Consider the following 18,481-nt stretch of genomic DNA (forward strand, 5'->3'; position numbering starts at 1 on the left):
GAAGAGGACCCAGACTAGAACCTTAGAACACATCTCAGATGAGGGGGTGGTACAAGCTAGATGGCATAGTGGATAGAGTGTCCCACCTGAAGTCAAGAAGGCTCATCTTTCTGAGTTCAAATCCAGCCTCAGACACTTACTAGCTGTGTGACCCTGGGCAAGTCACTTAACCCTGTTCGCCTCAGTTTCCTCATCTGTAAAATGAGCTGGAGAAGGAAATGGCAAACCACTTAAGTATCTCCATGCCAAAAAACAAACAAATCCCAAAGAGGGTCATGAAGAGTCAGACATGACTGAAAATAACTCAACAACAGTAACAAAAATGTATAGGTATACTGTTGAATAAATAATTTAAAGTGTCTATCCTATGGTGAGACAAAGTGTTCTATGAAGGTGCTTAATTTCATAGGCCCAGGGTTCAGACCTTGTAAGAGATTACAGACTGTGAGAGGCATGTAGAAATCCATGCGAGATCCGGAAAATAGAATAATAACATTTAAACCAGTACATCAATGGGAAGGAAATTCCCTTTCCCCCTCCCCTCCCCCAGGCTAAAGCTGACCACCTTGGGCATCTCCTGGTTCCCTTTTGCATTTTATCTTCATCTCTTGAATTATGTCTTACAGCTCCAGAACCAGAGTGAACTCCGAGCTCCCACAGCCGAGAAGGCGGCCTTCTTCCTTGATGCTGCCATTGCTTCTCGCAGGAGTAGTCAGCAAGATTGTGATGAGGACGACCATAGGAACTCACATATGTTATTCACTCTGCATATCTACCAGTACCGAATGGAAAAGAGTGGAAAAGGTGGAAGTAAGTTAGCTGATTCTCTTTCCTTCTTCCTTCTTGACAGCTTTCAAATCAGTTAAAAAAAATTCATTTCAGGTTAAAGAAAGTTAAATGCCTACAGGGTGCCATGCACCACATGAGGTATTGAAAAGACGAAGAGAAAATGTAAGAGTCTCTCCCCTCAAAGGCTGGAGAGCTTTCCTAAAATGGGGACCTGCAGGAAGAAGTCACCTAGCAGGAGAGGTTTCTCTAAGGTAGCAAGCAAAGAGAAGTCCAGAGAGTGAGTCCAGGCATGAGGGATGATAAATGTTAGTGGCTTGCTCGTGGCAAAGCAGCTCATTAGTATCTGAATCAGGATTTGAACCTAGACCCTCTTAACTCCAAGTCCACACCCTATCCACTATACCATCCTGTCCCTCTCTAATGGCTATCAGCTTTTATTGTTACAGAACAGGGATTATCATAGTTAATCTTCATAACAACATTGGGAGGTTGTTAGGGTGAGTGGTCTGCCTTTTTTATAAGGAAACAGGCTTAGTTTGTTTAAACGACTTGGAGAACGGAGGAAGAAGGGCTGGGCTTCTAATTCAGGGTCTTCTGAATCTGAATTAAGTACTCTTGTCAAAACCCCACATGTTTTCTTGCTTGTCTGGTTGTGTAGAAGCTTTCAATCCAGCCACTGGCATAAAACACAGGATTTATATGACCTCCCCCCAAAAAAAACCCCAAAAGCTATTATGATGAGAAAATGTCCAAAAAGAAGTATAGAATATTTTAACATATGCTTTTGAGAGTCTTGTCCCATCTCTTTGAAAAATCTCTATGCATGGGTCTACTCTGCTTAAAAACCTCCAATAGTTCCCTTTCATCCACCAGAGTAACCTCCAACCCCTTTGCCTGAGACTCAAAGTCCCCTAAAATATCTTTCCATCTTAGTTTTCCTACCTGGGTTCATGTTATGCCCCTCTGTGAATTCTACACTCCAGCTAAACTGAATTAGCTTCTACTGAGCATACTCGACACTTGGCTATTTCCATGCCTTGGGAAGAAGGCTTTTTTCCTACAGCTAGAATATCCTCCCTCCTTTTTTTCAATCATTTGAATCCCTACCCATTTTAAAAGCCCAATTCAAATGCTGTCTTCTCTATGGAGTTTTCCCTAATTCCCTCCTTAGTTATAGCCGCCCCCTTCAGACTTCACATTGCACATCATTTTAGAGTGTATCATGTACCCTGGGGTATTATGGTTATCAGTGTTTGTATCTTATTGAACAATAAGCTCCATGAAGACAGTGGCCACATCACATTGAAACTCTTTTTCTCCTCTAACAGCTAGCAGAGCACTTGGCAAATAGTAGTTGCTTAGTCAACATTTGTTCAGTGAAATAGTATATAATGACAGTGGTGGCATATGGGGCCAGCTGCAGGTACCTACTCCTGCTAAGGGGGTCCTCAGCTCTTGGCTGAGCCCGAGGGATGCCTTGGCCTCCAAAAAGAGGAGTCAGGTTCTTTTTTTTCTCATCTTGAACGTTTTGTGGCCCCACTTCAGAGCCCTAAGGATAAATCACTTAAAGTTTGGGTTTGGTTCAAGTTTAGGGTCTCCCCAAAAGAGATTAGAAAGAGATTTAGTGTGTCATGTCAATCAGGTATAGGACAGAATGCTAGAACTGGAGTCAGGATGACCTGGGTTCAAATCCCACTTCTGGTTCTTATTAGCTGTGTGGTCCTGGGCAAATCAGTTTCTTCTGTAAAATGGACTAAATGGCCTTTCAGGCCCTTTTCAGCTGTATATCTATGAGCTACGTATTTTCTCCACACAAAATAAATGCTTCCATATGAAAGACTAAAAAAAAAAAAAGCATACATTATTCAGTAGTTTTCATTTGTGTTTGACTCTTCATGACCCCATTTGGGCTTTTCTTGGCAAAGATATTGGAGTAGTTTGCCATTTCCTTCTCCATCCCATTTTACAGATGAGGAAACTGAGGCAACCAGGGTTCAGTGACTAGCTCAAGGTCACACAGCTAGTAAGTGTTTAAGGCCAGATTTGAAGTCAGGAAGATCTTCCTGACTCCAAGCCCTACACTCATCCACTGATTGGCCTTGTTGCCCTGGGCTGCTCTTCTGGTTCTGTGACCAATTCAGTACTCTGTCATAGAATTGGAGTAGGCACATGGGGGTCAATAAGAGGAATACTTCATCATCCCAAAGTTCCAGTACTTCAGCACTGAGTGCTGTAATACTGTGCTTTTCCTCTGCGTCCTAAGGACCACTGACCCTTTCCACCTGACTTGTAGCTAACATCTCCTAATTCTCTTCCTATTAGAATTTGAGCTATTAGAGAGCAGAGACTATCTCCTTTTCTATTTGCATGTCCAGTGATTAACACAGTGCTTTGCACTTTTAACAAAAAAATTAAAAACAAAATTCATATGTCTCTAGAAATAGCCATGGAGGTCGAGTATTTTTTTTTCATGAGATCGCCTCCCAGGGGCTCATTCCTATGAATGCTCCATGGGATGGGCACCAAGCCAACCTCCAAAACGAATGAATTAATGACTACATAAAATACATTTAGACCTGTTCCCATTTTGTTCTCTCTTTTGAAAATGAGTCTGGCATGACCAACCACTGCATTATCGAGGATGAGGATACAAATCAATTTTCTGGCTATCAAAACTCAATACCTGTTAGGAACCAGGTTGATGGATGGCGTCAAATGCATCTGTATGATCAGCGAGTCTAATGTAGTTTCTTCCTGCATGGCTCCTGTGTCTATTACCCTACAGAAAGCATCCCCATTCTGCTATGTTGGGCTTGAAGCCATGCTGTGATTCCCAGCATGGAGAGCTCCCAGCTCTGGCTATGTTCTTACTAGCAGTAGAGATCAAAGGATGCTTCTTTGCTCAGTACTTTTAAGAAAAGTAGGCTCACTTTTACAGACCAACACTTCCTCTATTGTTAGAAGAATCCATAGTAAAGTCTTATCAGTTTCTCCCTACTCTGCTTGAAAATACTGGCCCAGCTCCAACTACAGGGCTAGTTCCAAAAATCCTCTGTAGAACTAAGAGCCTAAGGGGCAGCTAGGTGGTGCAGTGGATAGAGCACCAGCCCTGAATTCAGGAGGACCTGAGTTCAAATCCAGCCTCAGACACATAACACTTACTAGCTGTGTGACCCTAGCAAAAAAACAAACAAAAACAAAAAAACAAACACAAAAAAACTAAGAGCCTAATCTGAGAAAAAGAGCTCATTAGTCAGTCAATCAACAAGCATTTATTAAGCATCTACTATGTGTCAGGCTATTAAAGAATGGTGTTTCTATTCTCTAGGGTTCCCATGATATTGCTATGATGCTTGTACTTAGGCTGTATTCACAACAGTTGAGAATTGATCTCTATAACACAGTTACCACAATTTCTTGAATGGAAATAATCTTGTAGGTGAAGCCAGTCAGAATACATATTCTCTATACTGTAATTACACCATGGGTCCTTTCCTTTCCCAGAGTTTCATGCTGATATACATGACTTAGAAAGAAAGTAAGAATTTCCGTCAGTGATGAGAAGACACAAATATTTTTAAACAGAATATTTTCTCTGCATTTCCCTCAAAAGATCTGGATTCTACTTGTCTGGGATTTCTGGCAAATGACTCAGCTTGGTGGTACAGTGGATAGAGTGCTGGACTCAGAGTCAGGAAGATTTGAGTTCAAATCCTGCCTCAGACACTTACTTAGCTGTGTCACCCTGGGCAAGTCACTTGACCTTTGTTTGCCTAGTTCCCTCATCTGTAAAATGGGGATAATAATAGCACCTACCTCCCAAGGTGATTTGTGAGAATCAAATGAAATATTTCTAAAACACTTTCTAGTCCTTAAAGTGCTGTGCAAATGCTAGCTGTCATTATATAAATGCTAGTGAAAGGTACATGGAAAGATGATAGTTCTGATATTGAGTGTATAACAAATACTCACAATAGGTTGGGGAAGGCGGATGAGGGGAGTGATGCCTCAGTAGTGGGAAACTGGGAATCTGAAAAGTATATGCATTTATTTCTTCCTTTCAAGTGGCTGTTAGTAATAAGGAGAAGCTATGGGGATTAGTGTATCTTTTTTTTTTTTAGTGAAGTTGTGTTGACTCATTTCAGATTCTTTGAGTCATTTTCAGACCCCATTTGGGGTTTTCTTGACAAAGATGCTGGAGCAATTTGCCATTTCCTTCTTTAGCTCATTTTGCAGATAAGGAAACTGAGGCAAACAGGGTTAAGTGACTTGTCCAGGATCACACAGCTAGTAAGTGTCTGAGGCTGGATTTGACTTCAGGTCTTCCTGATTCCAGGCCCAGTACTCTATCCACTGTGCCATCTAGCTGCCCTTTAAGCAATAAGTGGACCTCAAAAGATCCACACCCTGAGCAAATAAGCTTCTCAGTCACACTGGACAGAGAATCCCAGGAGATCAAACTTCTTAGGTAACCTTTTCATCCTTCTCTTGTTTGGATTAAGCAAAAAGCATTATGATAAAAACCATGTTTTTCCTGCTTTTGCCATATTCTCATAACATCAGAAAGAGGCGATATTGTGGTTCTGCTTTCAAACTTGGTTATAAAAGTGTATTGAGATCTGGAATAGGAAGGAAGCGTCAACCCCAACCTTTAGGTGCTATCAGACTATTTACTCAAGGATTTAATTTTGTCTGGGGCTTATTATTTTTTTTTAAACTGTCAATCCTTTACATGCTCTTAATATTTGCTAAATTTTAAACATCAAAACTATCACCTTTCCATGTACAATATCTGAAAGATCAGCTTTCATTTTTTTCCAACTCCAACTTTAGAAAAACACTGAAGGGACTGTCATCATAATTAGCTTCCAAATCAGAAATGGAAAGAAAAGGAGGAAAAAGAGATGGTGGCCTGATGAAAATAAATGGTAGATACCTGCCTACCAAAAGGGTATGGAAGGAGAGCTGTGTGGGAAGGGACCAGGAGGCCTGTATCTTCGGTGCCTGAGCAATAGACTTGCCTACTATTCTCTGTACATGTTTGAGTTCAGTGAATTTACATCTGTTTAAAATGTAATGAGATGATTTAGTGTGTTGTTTAAAATGGAAATTTTGTTTACTTATATTTAAGTAATAATCCCCCTGGACCTAGCAGCCAGAACTCAATTAAGGGAAGGTTTATTAATTAGCTACCCTGCAGCGAAGAGGAAGATGGAACATGCTTCTATTAACTGGCCGTTATGAGTGAAGATGGCTGATTTGATATATCAGTTCTACAGCTGCTGAACACTCATGTGTGCGCATGCGTGCTCACATACATACAAGCATACACGTACACACATTTAAGATTTGCCTATTTCTAGACATAGCTGAAAGGAAACAAAATCTCTAGAGAAATGTCATTCTTTTCCAGATGTCAGTAAGGAAAGGTTTATTTTTTTTTTCTGTTGTAAAAGATACATTTTCCTACAAGATTTGGGTATATTCTAAACCAATTGCCCTATTACAGTGCTTCTTACATTGGGCTCTCCCTTTGAGTAGAAAACCAAGTTAGATATCCCTAGACAATTCTAAGTTCTAGGAAAGAGTTCTTTGATCTATGATGGAAGGAAGGAAGGAAAGAAAGAAAGAAAAAAGAGTAGGAAGGAAGAAGAAGGAAGAAAAGAGAAGGAAGGAAAGGAGGGAAGAAGAAAGAAAAGAAAGAGAAGGAAGGTACAGAGTAAAGAAGGGAGAAAAAAGGAAGGGAAAGAAGTAAGAAGAAGAAAGGGAAGGAAGAGAAGGAAAGAAAGGAGGGTGGAAAGAAGGAAGGAAGAATTTAAGTGCCTTCTGTGTGCTAGGTACTGTGATGCTTTACAAACATTATCTGATATGATCCTCAGAGGTAGGTGCTATTGTTTTCCCCATTTTACAGGTGAGGAAACTGAGGGATTAAGTGACTTGCCCAACATCACATAGCCTGTAAATTTCTGAGGCAGGATTTAAACTTATGTCTTCCTGACTCCAGACCCAGTGCTCTATGCACTATCCCTATCTAAGCATACTCCTGGCATTAACTGGTACTAAGAAGTCACACTGTTATTTGTTCATTCACTGATTAAGTAAGTATCAGGTGCCTCCTATTTCAGAGTGCTGTGCTAAGGACCAGGCTGTAAAATATACAGAATTCAGTAAGACACAGTCGTGGTCTGCATGGAACTTATAATCCAGTAGGGGAATAACGAATAAATATAGACAACTCTAATACACCTTCTAAGTGCATTAGAGACATTCTTTCAAGTGCTTTATGAAGTCCGAGGAGCAAAGTCATGAAGGACATGACATTTGAATTTAATTTTAAGAAGAACTAGGAATTCAATAAGGAAAGGCAGAGAAAGGAGTGTTACAGTCATAGGGAAGAGTCAGCAAGGGCACAGAGGTAGGAGAACATACAAGGTGAGTTTTAGGGACTAAATCAGTTTGCCTGGAATGTAATGTGTGGAAGAAAGGAATACCAGTTGAATCTGAGGAGGTGAAACAGCATTAGTGGGGGTGCAGTTGGGAGAAGAGTATGAAGTTATAAATGATATAAATGGGCAATCAGATGAACAAGGTTCCAGTAGGGTTTCAAGGCTTGCTTAGGGCTGGTACAGATTTATGCTTGATAACTTATTTATAAGTATTACTCCCTCTGCAGTTTATAGGGGGGAGCCTGAGCTCTTAAAAGGTATTGCATGGGCCATTTCTTGTACTTGTCTGCAAGGCTGACAGGATCATTTTCCCAATCTTTTATTTTTTTTCTCCTTAGATTCTTAACTCCTTCTCTTCCAAAGCATGGTCTAGAAGATCTCAAGAGGTCATGGTATCCAGAATGGCAGCATTTTCAAGCTGAAAATAACCTTAAAGATCCAACTAGCCCAATACTTTTTTCTTTTTCTTTTTCTTTTGTTGTGAATGAGGAAATAAAGGCTTTTAGAGGTTCAATAAGTTGTTTGATGTCACAGATCTAGTTAGGGCAGAGCCAAAAATTAAAACTCTGCTCCTCTGACTTCAAGGCCATTTTTATTTGTGCATCTCTCTCTGTCTCTCTGTCTCTGTCTCTGTCTCTCTGTCTTTCTCTCTCTCTGTCTGTTTCTGTATGTACACACACACACACACACACACACACACACACAAACACACACAAACAAACTAGATATACTAGGATACTAGAGAGATAATCTGCCAGGAAATCCTGGCAGCTATGACTGGTCTTCCTTTCAATAGGGAGTAGCCACTCATTGTATCTGACAACATGCCTCACAAAGTGAGTGAAATTAACCTGTTACTTTCTGGTGATGATCAAGGCTTATTGTGAGTTAATTCCATTTAGTCCAAATCTAGATTTAGAGACCTTGGGGATAGGAATGCTAGAACCCAAGGAGAGCTCTGAACAAGGTAAAGCAGGTTCAGATGAAGTTCAAACGTACAGTCTAAGACTGACAGAATCCTAGAGACAGAGAACAAGGCTTCTAGATATCTCCCTTTCTTTCCCCCTCCCCCTACAATTAACTGCACTTATAGTTTCATTCATTTAAAAATAATTTCTCTCCTGTCCCCTGGGGTGATATGGTTTCTCATTAATGGGCAAATGATCTGAGTCCATTTAGCTCATCCCTGCCACCCCAGATTAAGCGAAATATGTGAAGTTCCAAATTCTGTGAAGGCTCCAATTCCAGTTTGCCTGGGTGATAGTAGGCAGGCTCTGGTAGAGCCCTAAGCTCATTTACTGTTGTCTAAAAGTACACTCACTCATCCTGAGTCACTTGCGTATAATTATGAATACTTTATAACATTCTTATAGTATGGTGTAAATGAGCTCATTTGTGCCATGCATCCTTAGCAGGATATATTGGAGATTTTTTTTGATTCAGTTAAATCAGCTGAACTCTTAGGGTCAATAAGGGCACACTGGGCCCTCTCTTTCCCCTACAATCTGTGATGCATGCCAATTTCCTGTCTATATAATTAGGTTGCAGTCTCTCTCTCTCTTTCTCTCTCTCTCTCTCTCTCTCTCTCAACTGAGCAATTCATTGTCTTAAAAGTAGTTATTTCCTTATTTGCCATAGCAAATCTTTTGAGATAGAGAAATGTTGGGAAGGAGGTAACATTAGCCTAGTTAGTAAAATAGGGATAAAATATACTTTTATTAAGCATGAAATCTTATTAGCCATAGGGCTCAAAATTGCCTTTCTAGACCAGGAGTAGACAGTGGGACCTAGGGTAGGATAGAAGCAATTAGGCCTAAGAAAGTAATTTGAAAATGTCTTCATCTCACACCTATTCAAGCCATCACAGGAAGCCTTGTGGTCTGGTAGAGAGAACACTGGGTCTAGAGTCAAAGAATCTGAGATCAAATCCTGCCTCTCTCTACTTATGTGCCCATGGGAATTAATTTTATCTCGAAGCTACTTTTTCAGTGATCCACAATAACAGAGATCAGGGAGAGTCAGACTAGTAGTAGCAGCAGCAACAGTAGCAGCAGTAACAATAACAACAACAACAGCAGTAGTAGTAACTATGTAATTAGGTTGCAGGGTTTTTTTTCTCTAGACTGAGTAATTTATTATCTTAATAATAAGAGCTCACATTTATATAACACTTTAAAGTTTGTAATGAACTTTACATGTATCATCTCATTTGAGCCTCACAATAGTTCCTTCATGTAGGATCTAGTATTAGCCCCATTCTATAGATGTGGAAATAGGCTAAGAGAGACTAAGTGACTTGCCCATAGTCACCCAGCTAGTACATATCCAAGGCACAATATGAGCTCAAGTCTTCCTGACTCTGATACTAACAAACTATCCATTTCACCACCTATCAAGTGATGGAGATCATGTGTATAGAATCAGCTCTTGGCATCTAGTAGAATCACACTCAGACATGTTCTGACCACCATTCACTTCTCTCCCATCTCCCCCCATACCTAAACCCTTTGACGGAGACCTTCTTTGACTGGTGCTTTACCACTGTGGACATTATATTGTAAGCTTCTTGAGGGAAGGGACTGTCTTTTTGTTAATTGTATTCCCAGCACTTATCACAGTGTCAGGCACATAGTAGGCACTTAATAAATGTTGACTGGATATTGGATTGACAGATTATTACCTGAACAGTGAAAAGGTATTAGACTCAGGATTTCTTCAGATGAGCAATAAGCAAATGGATAATTGAGAATTAACCATACTGAGAATTGTGATCAAAATTGTCCAGGACTTGCTTAATCCACATATTCCAAGTTTACTTTCTCTGGGCTCCTACTGAGCTCAGCTTGTAGGTGTCAAGCATTGTGATAGCAGGAACAATTTTTAAGGAGACCAGCAATGAGAAGCAATAGGGAGTGATGTTTGTTAAACAGAAGTTAACAGGACCCCCACTGTTTATTACTCCCAGACATGACTTCAGTGGGGTTTCTTAATAGGTTGTGATGAGCAGAGTCTTGTGCCTGGACTGGAATATGTGTGTGTTCATAGGGAATTTTTCCAAGAAGTTCTATTGAGGATCATTCAGCATCAGCCCAAAGCTAACCACTGACCCCTCCTGTCTTTTCTCTCTCTTTCTCTCTCTGTCTCTCTCTCCTTGTGGCAGTGTCCGGAGGTCGAAGCCGTTTGCATCTGATTGACCTAGGCAGCTGTGTCAAAGCTCTCAGCAAAAATCGAGAGGGTGGTTCAGGCCTGTGCCTGTCACTATCAGCCCTGGGAAATGTCATCCTTGCTCTGGTCAATGGCAGTAAACACATCCCTTACAAGTAAGTGACTCTCTCCATCCGAAGCCTGTCTGAGTGAGCTTCATACACTTTGAGTTTGGACAATAGAGCTTGATGTTATGAGCCCAAAGGTGGTCGGGAGTGACAGTGGGGTGCAGAAACACAGAGGCAGAGGGAAGCCTCAGTTTCATTATCCATTCAGGACCAGGAACTGGAATCCATTACCTGTAGTTCAGTACATTATTTTCCAGAGCCAGGGTCTGGGAACAGTAACCAATATTGTTCAGTTGTTTCAGTTGTGTTCAGCTTTTTGTGGCCTCATCTGGAGTTTTCTTGGCGAAGATACCAGAGTGGTTTGCCATACCTGCTCTAGCTCATTTTATGATGAGGAAACTGAGACAAACAGGGTTAAGTGATTTGCCCCGAGTCACACAGCTGGTAAGTGTCTTAGGCAGATTTGAACTTGGGTGCTCCTGACTGCAGGCCTGGCACTCCATCCACTGTACCACCTGGATGCCTAGAACATAGCAGGCACTTAATAAATGTTTATTGACTGATCCACTGGAGGTACTCACTAATCAAGACAACTGAGCTTCAGAGCAGAAATTCTAGAGATGAAAGGGTTAAGTGCTCCAGCTCTAAATCTATGATTATAATTGTAAAAAGTAAAACATGAAAAAAAATTAGAGGGATGCTTCAGTGGGTAGAGTGCTGGCCCTGGAGACAAGAAGACGTGAGTTCAAATCCAGCCATAGATATTTATTAATTGTGTGACCCTGGGTGAGTAAATTCTGTCTGCCTCAGATTCCTCATCTACAAAATAGGGATAATAATAGCCGCTACCTCCCAAGGTTGTTGTGATTATAAGATGAGTTAATATTTGTACATTTTTTTTGCAAACCTTAAAACACTATATATAAATACTAGTTAATAGTTAAGGATTACTAATAAAATTAATCAAATTAATCACTTGACAAGTTATTTAACCTGACTAGATCTCAGTTTCCTTATCTGTTAAATGTAAAGATTGGACTTAATGAACTTTCAGGTCCCTTCTGGCATTAAATCTGTGAACCTATGATTATTAATAAAAGTAGTGAAACATGAAAGTGTTTTTTAAGTTAAGACTCACCAATAAAATCAAGTGTTACTGTGTGCAACCAGGCTGTGAAGGGTCTTGCCCTCTGGGAGAACTTTAAAGAATATGGAACAGAATGATCTTTCACCCATTCCAAAGAAAGATTTCCTTCAGTTCCAACATTTCTCCTTTCCACTCCCTCCTTCATGGGGTAAAAGTGAACTGTCCCCATTCTTTCTGTAGACACAGACATACAAAGTCTCTGTTTATTCCATCTTGAGTCTAGAGACCATTCCTCGCCACTGTGACCTTAGCCCAGCAAAGCCATGGGCTTCTAAGAACTCCATCTGCTGCCAGACCACTCTTAACACACCCCATGTTGGTCTAGCTGGGATGAGGGAATGTCTACTGCCAGGTACACATAATGCCCAAAGGCCTTGCATCCTGGCCAGTGCCTTCTATCCTATAATGCTTGTTTGCCAACTTGTCAGGACTCAGTAGATGTAGAGAGATTTCCATTGTTCCTCAATCCTTAACACCCATCATGGAGCTTGAGGTTTCCTCTAAGGCATCTTACACGACCTCCCCCCCCCCCAGAAAAGCAGCTACCTTGGTACCAAATTCCAGGTTTGGTTTTAAGGGCATTGAAATGTGGGACCAACTGAGTTGCTTACCCTTTCTTTGATGATAAGAAAGCCGAGGTATGGATTTGTCCAGAGCTACCCAGTCACATAGTACCAAGAGCAAAACTGGGATCCTATCTGACAGCTTTGGAGACTTTGGCATCTTTTTTATTCCTCTGAGGCAATCCCTTCCCCTTTCTCATCAAGCTTTATAAAATATGAGCTGCCTTTCCCCAGCACAGCAGGAGGGATTTAACACAGCAGGATGGCCCCAGTTTCTTTTCTAAATTCAGCCAGAACTCTAAAGCTACATTATGCAGCTTTGTATGAGCATGCTAAAATGCCCTGCCTAGTGCCAAACCTTATTCTCGCTACTTGTATGTCTCTTAGAGAAACAGTCCCTTTTCTAGCAATTTTAAAAATCTTGTTCCTGTTTACTTAAAAGAAAAAGAATCCAGAATACCACTGTTCTCCCCGCTCTTCCAATTTCCCCCATCCCCCAGATGCTCGATTTGTCACACTCGGCAACACTCTGCTTGGAACCTGCATTATTATGGCTTGCTTCTGGGAAATTAACCAAAATGTGTGCAGAGGGGATATGTCCTTTTCTCATTTCTCTTCATCATGGTCCCAGACCATTTGTCACGTGAGTGACTTAGGAAGTGAATTTGGATTCATTACCCACCCCAGGCACTCCCCCAGGTACTGTAGACGTGCCCTAAATGATTCTGACTTTACTAATGATACAGCTTTGGCAGGCAGCAAGCAGATGTACAGGCATTAGCAGGGAGGATAGCTTCCCATCATCAGCCATCAAGTCGTTATAGGCTCACTGTCCCTTCTGAAACCTCACAAGTCAGTCCTAAGGGATGACAACTTCCATAAAGGAGGATGGGCATGGGGTGAAGGGATAGCCTTGGGCAACTCCATATGGACAAGCTGAGGAGGTCTCTGCCTCACTTTGAGAGGAGTATGGTAGACCAAACAGACTACTAGATTTCTTAGGACCAGGACACATAAGGTTCCAAGTCTAGTTTTGCTTGACCTTGGACAAGTCAGTTAAGATAATAATAATTATAATAGCTGGCATTTATATAGTGCTCACTGTGTACTAGGTACTGTGCTAAGTATTCTACAAATATTATCTAAGTTGATCCTCACAACCCTGGGAGGTAGGTGCTATTATTATCCCCATTTTAAAGATGAGGAAACAGGCAAACAGAGGTTAAGTAACTTGTGCCAGAGTCACACAGCTAGTAAGGTGTCTGAGGCTGGATTTGAACTCAGGGGTAAATTCTAATTCAAAAGCTCTTTTATCCTAGTGAATATCAGACTAAGCAAATACCACATGGCGCTGTCTGGGGACCGACTACGTCATATATGGTTTCCAGTTCAGTGGAATTTGCGGTTTAAGAAATAAGGAGGAAAGCCCTTCAGAATGTAATTAAGAATTTAACAGACATATGTATGTCCTGACATGATCGATGATGAGTAAGGCCAGTGGGTGACATTAGAAGTTCAAATTCAGCTGAATTATTTGTGAATTTGTAATATTTAATGAATAGCTGCTTACATTGGACAGCAGAAACAGGGTCTGGAAATATCTCAATGGGCTGCATCTACTCAAATGAAATTCAATAGGGATAAAAGTAAAGTTCTGTACTTGGGTTCAAAAAAATCAATGGAATAATATTTGACTAGAGGATAATAGTTCATGTGGAAAAGACCTGGGATCTTTAGTTTAATGCGAGCTGATGTGAATTAACAATGTTAACATGACAGACAAAAAAAGGTAACATGAATTTAAGCCATGTTAGTGGAAGCAAATGTTTGGGATAAAGGAGTTGTGATGTTCTCACTATGTATCATTCTGGTTAGACCAGACCTGGAGTATTGTGTACAGTTCTTGATGGCAGTTTTATGTTAGTCCTAAGCCAGTCATGCCTGTCCATCCTGTGCCACTCTTGCCCATGTCTGCTGCCAAGTTCACCAAAGGGGCTTCAACACCATGTTCTAGCAGGACTTCATCACTTTCTCTTGCTATGTTGTGAAGATACCAGTGGGGTAGATAGACTGTCCAACAATTATTAGAGGAAATTAGGTGACCTGATAGATTGTTTGACCTGGAATCAGGAAGACCTAAGTTCAAACCCAGCCTCAGACACTAACTGTGTGACCATGGACAAATCACTTAACTTCTGTCTTCCTCAGTTTTCTCATCTATGAGATGGGGATAATAATAGCACCTTCCTGTGTGACCCTGAGCAGTTCACTTCACCTCTGTCTACCTCAGTTTCCTCATCTATAAAATAGGGATAAGAATAGTACTTACCTCCCTAGGTTGTTGTGAAGTTCAAATGAGTTAACATGTATAGTGCTTCACAAACTTTAAAGCACTGTATACATGCTAGCCATTATCATCATCATCATCATCATCCCTTGTGCTTAACATGTGCCTTCCTCATGATTCTTTATTTGTTATAGGTCATAGCCAGCTCAATGTGCTTTCACAGACTCTTCAGTGTGATAATTCCTTTTTAACTCTTCAGAGGCTATAAGTTCCATGACTTATAGTCCGCAATAATAAGAGGAAAGACTCCTTAACAATTAAAGCTATACAGAAGCAGAGTTGTTTACTGAAAAGAAGATGGTGCCCCATCTCTGGAGGTCTCCAGGTGAACACTAGATACCAGCTTGTCCAAAAGGTTGGAGAGAAATTTCCTGGTTAGGTACAGGTTGTACTAGATAACTCCTTAAATTCCCTTCCAAACAAGAGGTCTTAAGAGTTAGAAGACATTAACATACATCACCATCCAATAATAGGTATGATGTGCATCTTCATAGGAAGCTGTCGACATCAGTTAAAGCAGCAGGTTTGATATTTTTGAAGACTCTTGAATGTGCTATAACTGACATGTGAGAATCATACCCATGATTCCCTGAAGAAATATTCTTTCCTTGCACCTCCAGTAGGGAGGCACTGGGGTTACCTTCCTGTCATAAGAAGGTAAGGTCGAGAAATGCCAAAGAAAAGAGGCTCAAACCCCAAATATACTGATAATAACTAATTCCATGGTCCTTCATAGGATCATAGATCCAGAACTGAAAGGGACCATCAGAGACCATCTAATCCAAACCCCTCATTTCATAGATGAAACTGAAACCCAGAAAAATGAAAGGATGTGCTTGGGCACATCACTTCAACAGTAAGTGGCAGAGCCTTGATTCAGACTCAGGTTCTGTGATGACATGACCATTGCTCTTTCCGTAGTACTGCACTGACTGCAGCATTAAAATGTCTCTCAGGAAGGTGGAGAAAGTCCCTCAGAAGATGCAGAGATTGTTTTTCTAGGCTTGAATGCACATGGTTTTCATTTTTATAAAAATGCAATGATTTAGGAATGGGTCAGGGAAAAATGCACAAGGAACAAAATCCTGGCATTGGTCAAACCTCAATCAGATTTAGTTAGGAGAGTATGCAATAGAAAGAGACCCTAACTCTGTGTGTGTGTGTGTGTATAAGATATTCACATATATTTAGAATCACTCAAAGGCACATTACTGCTGCATTATCTTGATTTACAGGAAAAACGTCAATTTAGTCCCATTTATACAAATTCAAGGCACAAGTTTAGAGAGAGAGAGAGAGAGAGAGAGAGAGAGAGAGAAGGAGGGGGAGAGAAAGAAAAATCTCAGGTTGCTAGGCAACGACAGCAGTGATAATTCATGGTAATACTGTTTTAGAAATAATCATTTTTATACATTTTAATAACTATGAGAATGTAAAAAAAAAAAAACTATTTGGCAAACTACAGAGACCAGACCCCGCCCCCTTTCTTTCTTTTTTTCTCTTTTTTTTTTGAAATTCTGGCTTTTCTTCCTTTTTTCCTCTCATGCTGCCCTCATGCTTGTGCTACAGGAATACTGTTTCCATTAAAGCTATCAGAAGTATCCTCATATTAAGTCATGGCACTCCCCAGCTCCTCATTTTTAAAAGTTTAGGAAGTAGCACATGGTCAGTTGCCCGTGTAAAGTTCATCACCAGACATGCAGCTCAGCTAGCAGCGGGGCCATGTCCTGGCCATAACGGCAGGACTCCAGAGCCCAGGGTTTCAGTAGCTGTTCTGTGGCTGACTTCTTGGATGAGTCTGAAAATACTGTTCCATATATCCTCAAGGGAATTGATTCCTGCTGTCTTCCCAGTCCCCACCGGCTTGTCTTCCAAGTCATGCTTAGGAAGCTACTTGAAGAAGGGGGTCATAACATTATCCTTTTCATGTTCCCCATGGTGCCCAGCCAGCCAGACCTAGGTAAAAAAAATGAGGACGGCAAAATGTAGCTGTCACTTGCCGATTTTGTCTCATGATCTTTTTCTTCCCTGGGCATCCAATACCCTAATGCCGATTTTCCAAAGATATCTTTGCCTTCATTTTTTGGTGCCCATGGCCCGGACATCAGAACTTAAGATCTAGAGATGGCAGGTACCTTAGAGATCATCTAGTCAAAATACCTCATGTTACAAATGAGAAAACAGAAACCTTGATAATGTAAGTGGCCTGCTCAAGGACACACAACCACTAAGAAGGGGAGTCTAGATTCAAATCCAGCTCTAATGACTCAAGATATACTGATCTTCCTGTAAACCACTGATTTCTTTTAATCCATTTCAAAAGCTTTACAAACTTTAAGGCACTATGTATTGCAAATATAAGTTGTAAGATTCCTTTTTTTATTGATCCTGTGATAGGAAGCTTGGTGGCAGAGTTGAAATAGCATAAGACTTGGAGCCAGGAAAACCTGAATTTGAATCCTGCTTCAGACACTAGCTATGTGACCCTGGGCAAGTCATTTAAACTCCCTTAGCCTTGGTTTCCTCATCTGTAAAACAGGGGTAATAAGTTGCACAGGTGGTGACAATCTGCTTTCATGTTATTTGAATGCATACTGTACTAGTAAAACCATAGGTCTGATCTCTAGTGACCATAGATTTAGGCCTGGAAGCAACTTCAGAGCTCCTCTAGCCTAACTCCCTTCTTTTCAAGATAGGAGACCTGAGGCCCAATGAGATGAAGTGACTTGCCCCAGGTTAAGTGGAAGGTTTTGGATTCAAACCCAGGTCCCCTACTCTTTCTACTGCAACATACTTCTCCTTATCTACGTATTAACATGACTACATGGTTACCTCAGTACTCACTATAGATTCGAATCTGAGTGATAAATATTAGAACACATACATTCTAAATGGACTTGTGTTTTAGACCAGCCCAGGAACTGGCTGGGGTTTCCATATTTCCCTTTTAGAATCACTGATGTGTAAAATGTTTCAGAGTCTTCACAAGGAAGGCGCCCCGTCGTGCCCTACCTTTGTAGTTAATTAAATTGTTAATCCCTAATAAATCCAACTGAGAGGTAAACACTTGGGTCTAAATGTTACAAGAGGCAGATCATTGTGACCAGAGAAAGATTTCATAGAGGAGGTGGTTTGAATTAGGTGTGAAAGATGGATAATATGGATTGGCCAAGAGGATGGGCAGGGGGATGAGCAATGTACCAAGCCAGGAATTACCATGGGGTCTTGGGAATTGTTTGTGAGCTGATTAGAATTGGAAGACTCTTGTTGGGGAGGAGCAACAGGTAAGTTTTAGGAGCCTAAGGTAGACCAGATGATGGAGGATCTCTAATGTGAGGCTGTGGTATTTAGGCTTGATCTAATAAACAATAGGGAACCATTGTAGACTTCTTATTAGAGTAGTGTCCCATCTTTCCCATCTCTGTGCATTTTTGTTACCTTTGAAATAACCGAAGCCTTCCCCCACCATCCCCTACTCTCTGCACATTGAAATCCCATCTGTCCTTCATGGGCCAGTTCAAGCATCATCATCTCCTCCATGAAGTTGAGGCTGATTGTGACCTTTATATCAGAAGTAATCCCTCTCTCTGACCTCTCATAGCATCTTGTATGTCTCTTTTAACATTAATTATACATTCTGTGATGTACTCTTGTATTAAAGTTATTTGTGGACATCTCTTTATTTCTGCTACTAAACTGTAACAACTTGATGTCAGGGACTTTGTTGCTTGTCATTTTTATGCCCCTGATACCTTGCACTGAACTAAAAAAAACTAAGAGGCATTTGACAAAATTTTGTTGAGGGGAGAAAAGGAAAGGAAAATAAGGAAGGAAGAGGCAGAGGAGGGAGAAGGAAGCAGGGAAGGAAGGAGGAAGGGAGGGAGGGGAAGGAGGATGGGAAGAAGAGAAGAAGGAAG

The 18,481-nt window shown here is 40.9% G+C and overlaps 1 protein-coding gene across 1 annotated transcript in view; it reads left to right on the top strand.

The window, feature by feature from the left end:
* LOC114049740 (kinesin-like protein KIF26B) overlaps nucleotides 1–18,481 on the top strand; it is a 605,544-nt gene that overhangs the window by 511,741 nt on the left and 75,322 nt on the right. The window contains exons 9-10 of the mRNA XM_027871128.1: nucleotides 627–810; nucleotides 10,396–10,555. Coding sequence (XP_027726929.1) covers nucleotides 627–810; nucleotides 10,396–10,555 — 344 coding nt within the window. The remainder of the gene's footprint in view (nucleotides 1–626; nucleotides 811–10,395; nucleotides 10,556–18,481) is intronic.

This window comes from Vombatus ursinus, unplaced genomic scaffold (genome assembly GCF_900497805.2).
Source record: "Vombatus ursinus unplaced genomic scaffold, bare-nosed wombat genome assembly UNPS02014798.1, whole genome shotgun sequence".
Classification (NCBI taxonomy): Eukaryota; Metazoa; Chordata; class Mammalia; order Diprotodontia; family Vombatidae; genus Vombatus; species Vombatus ursinus.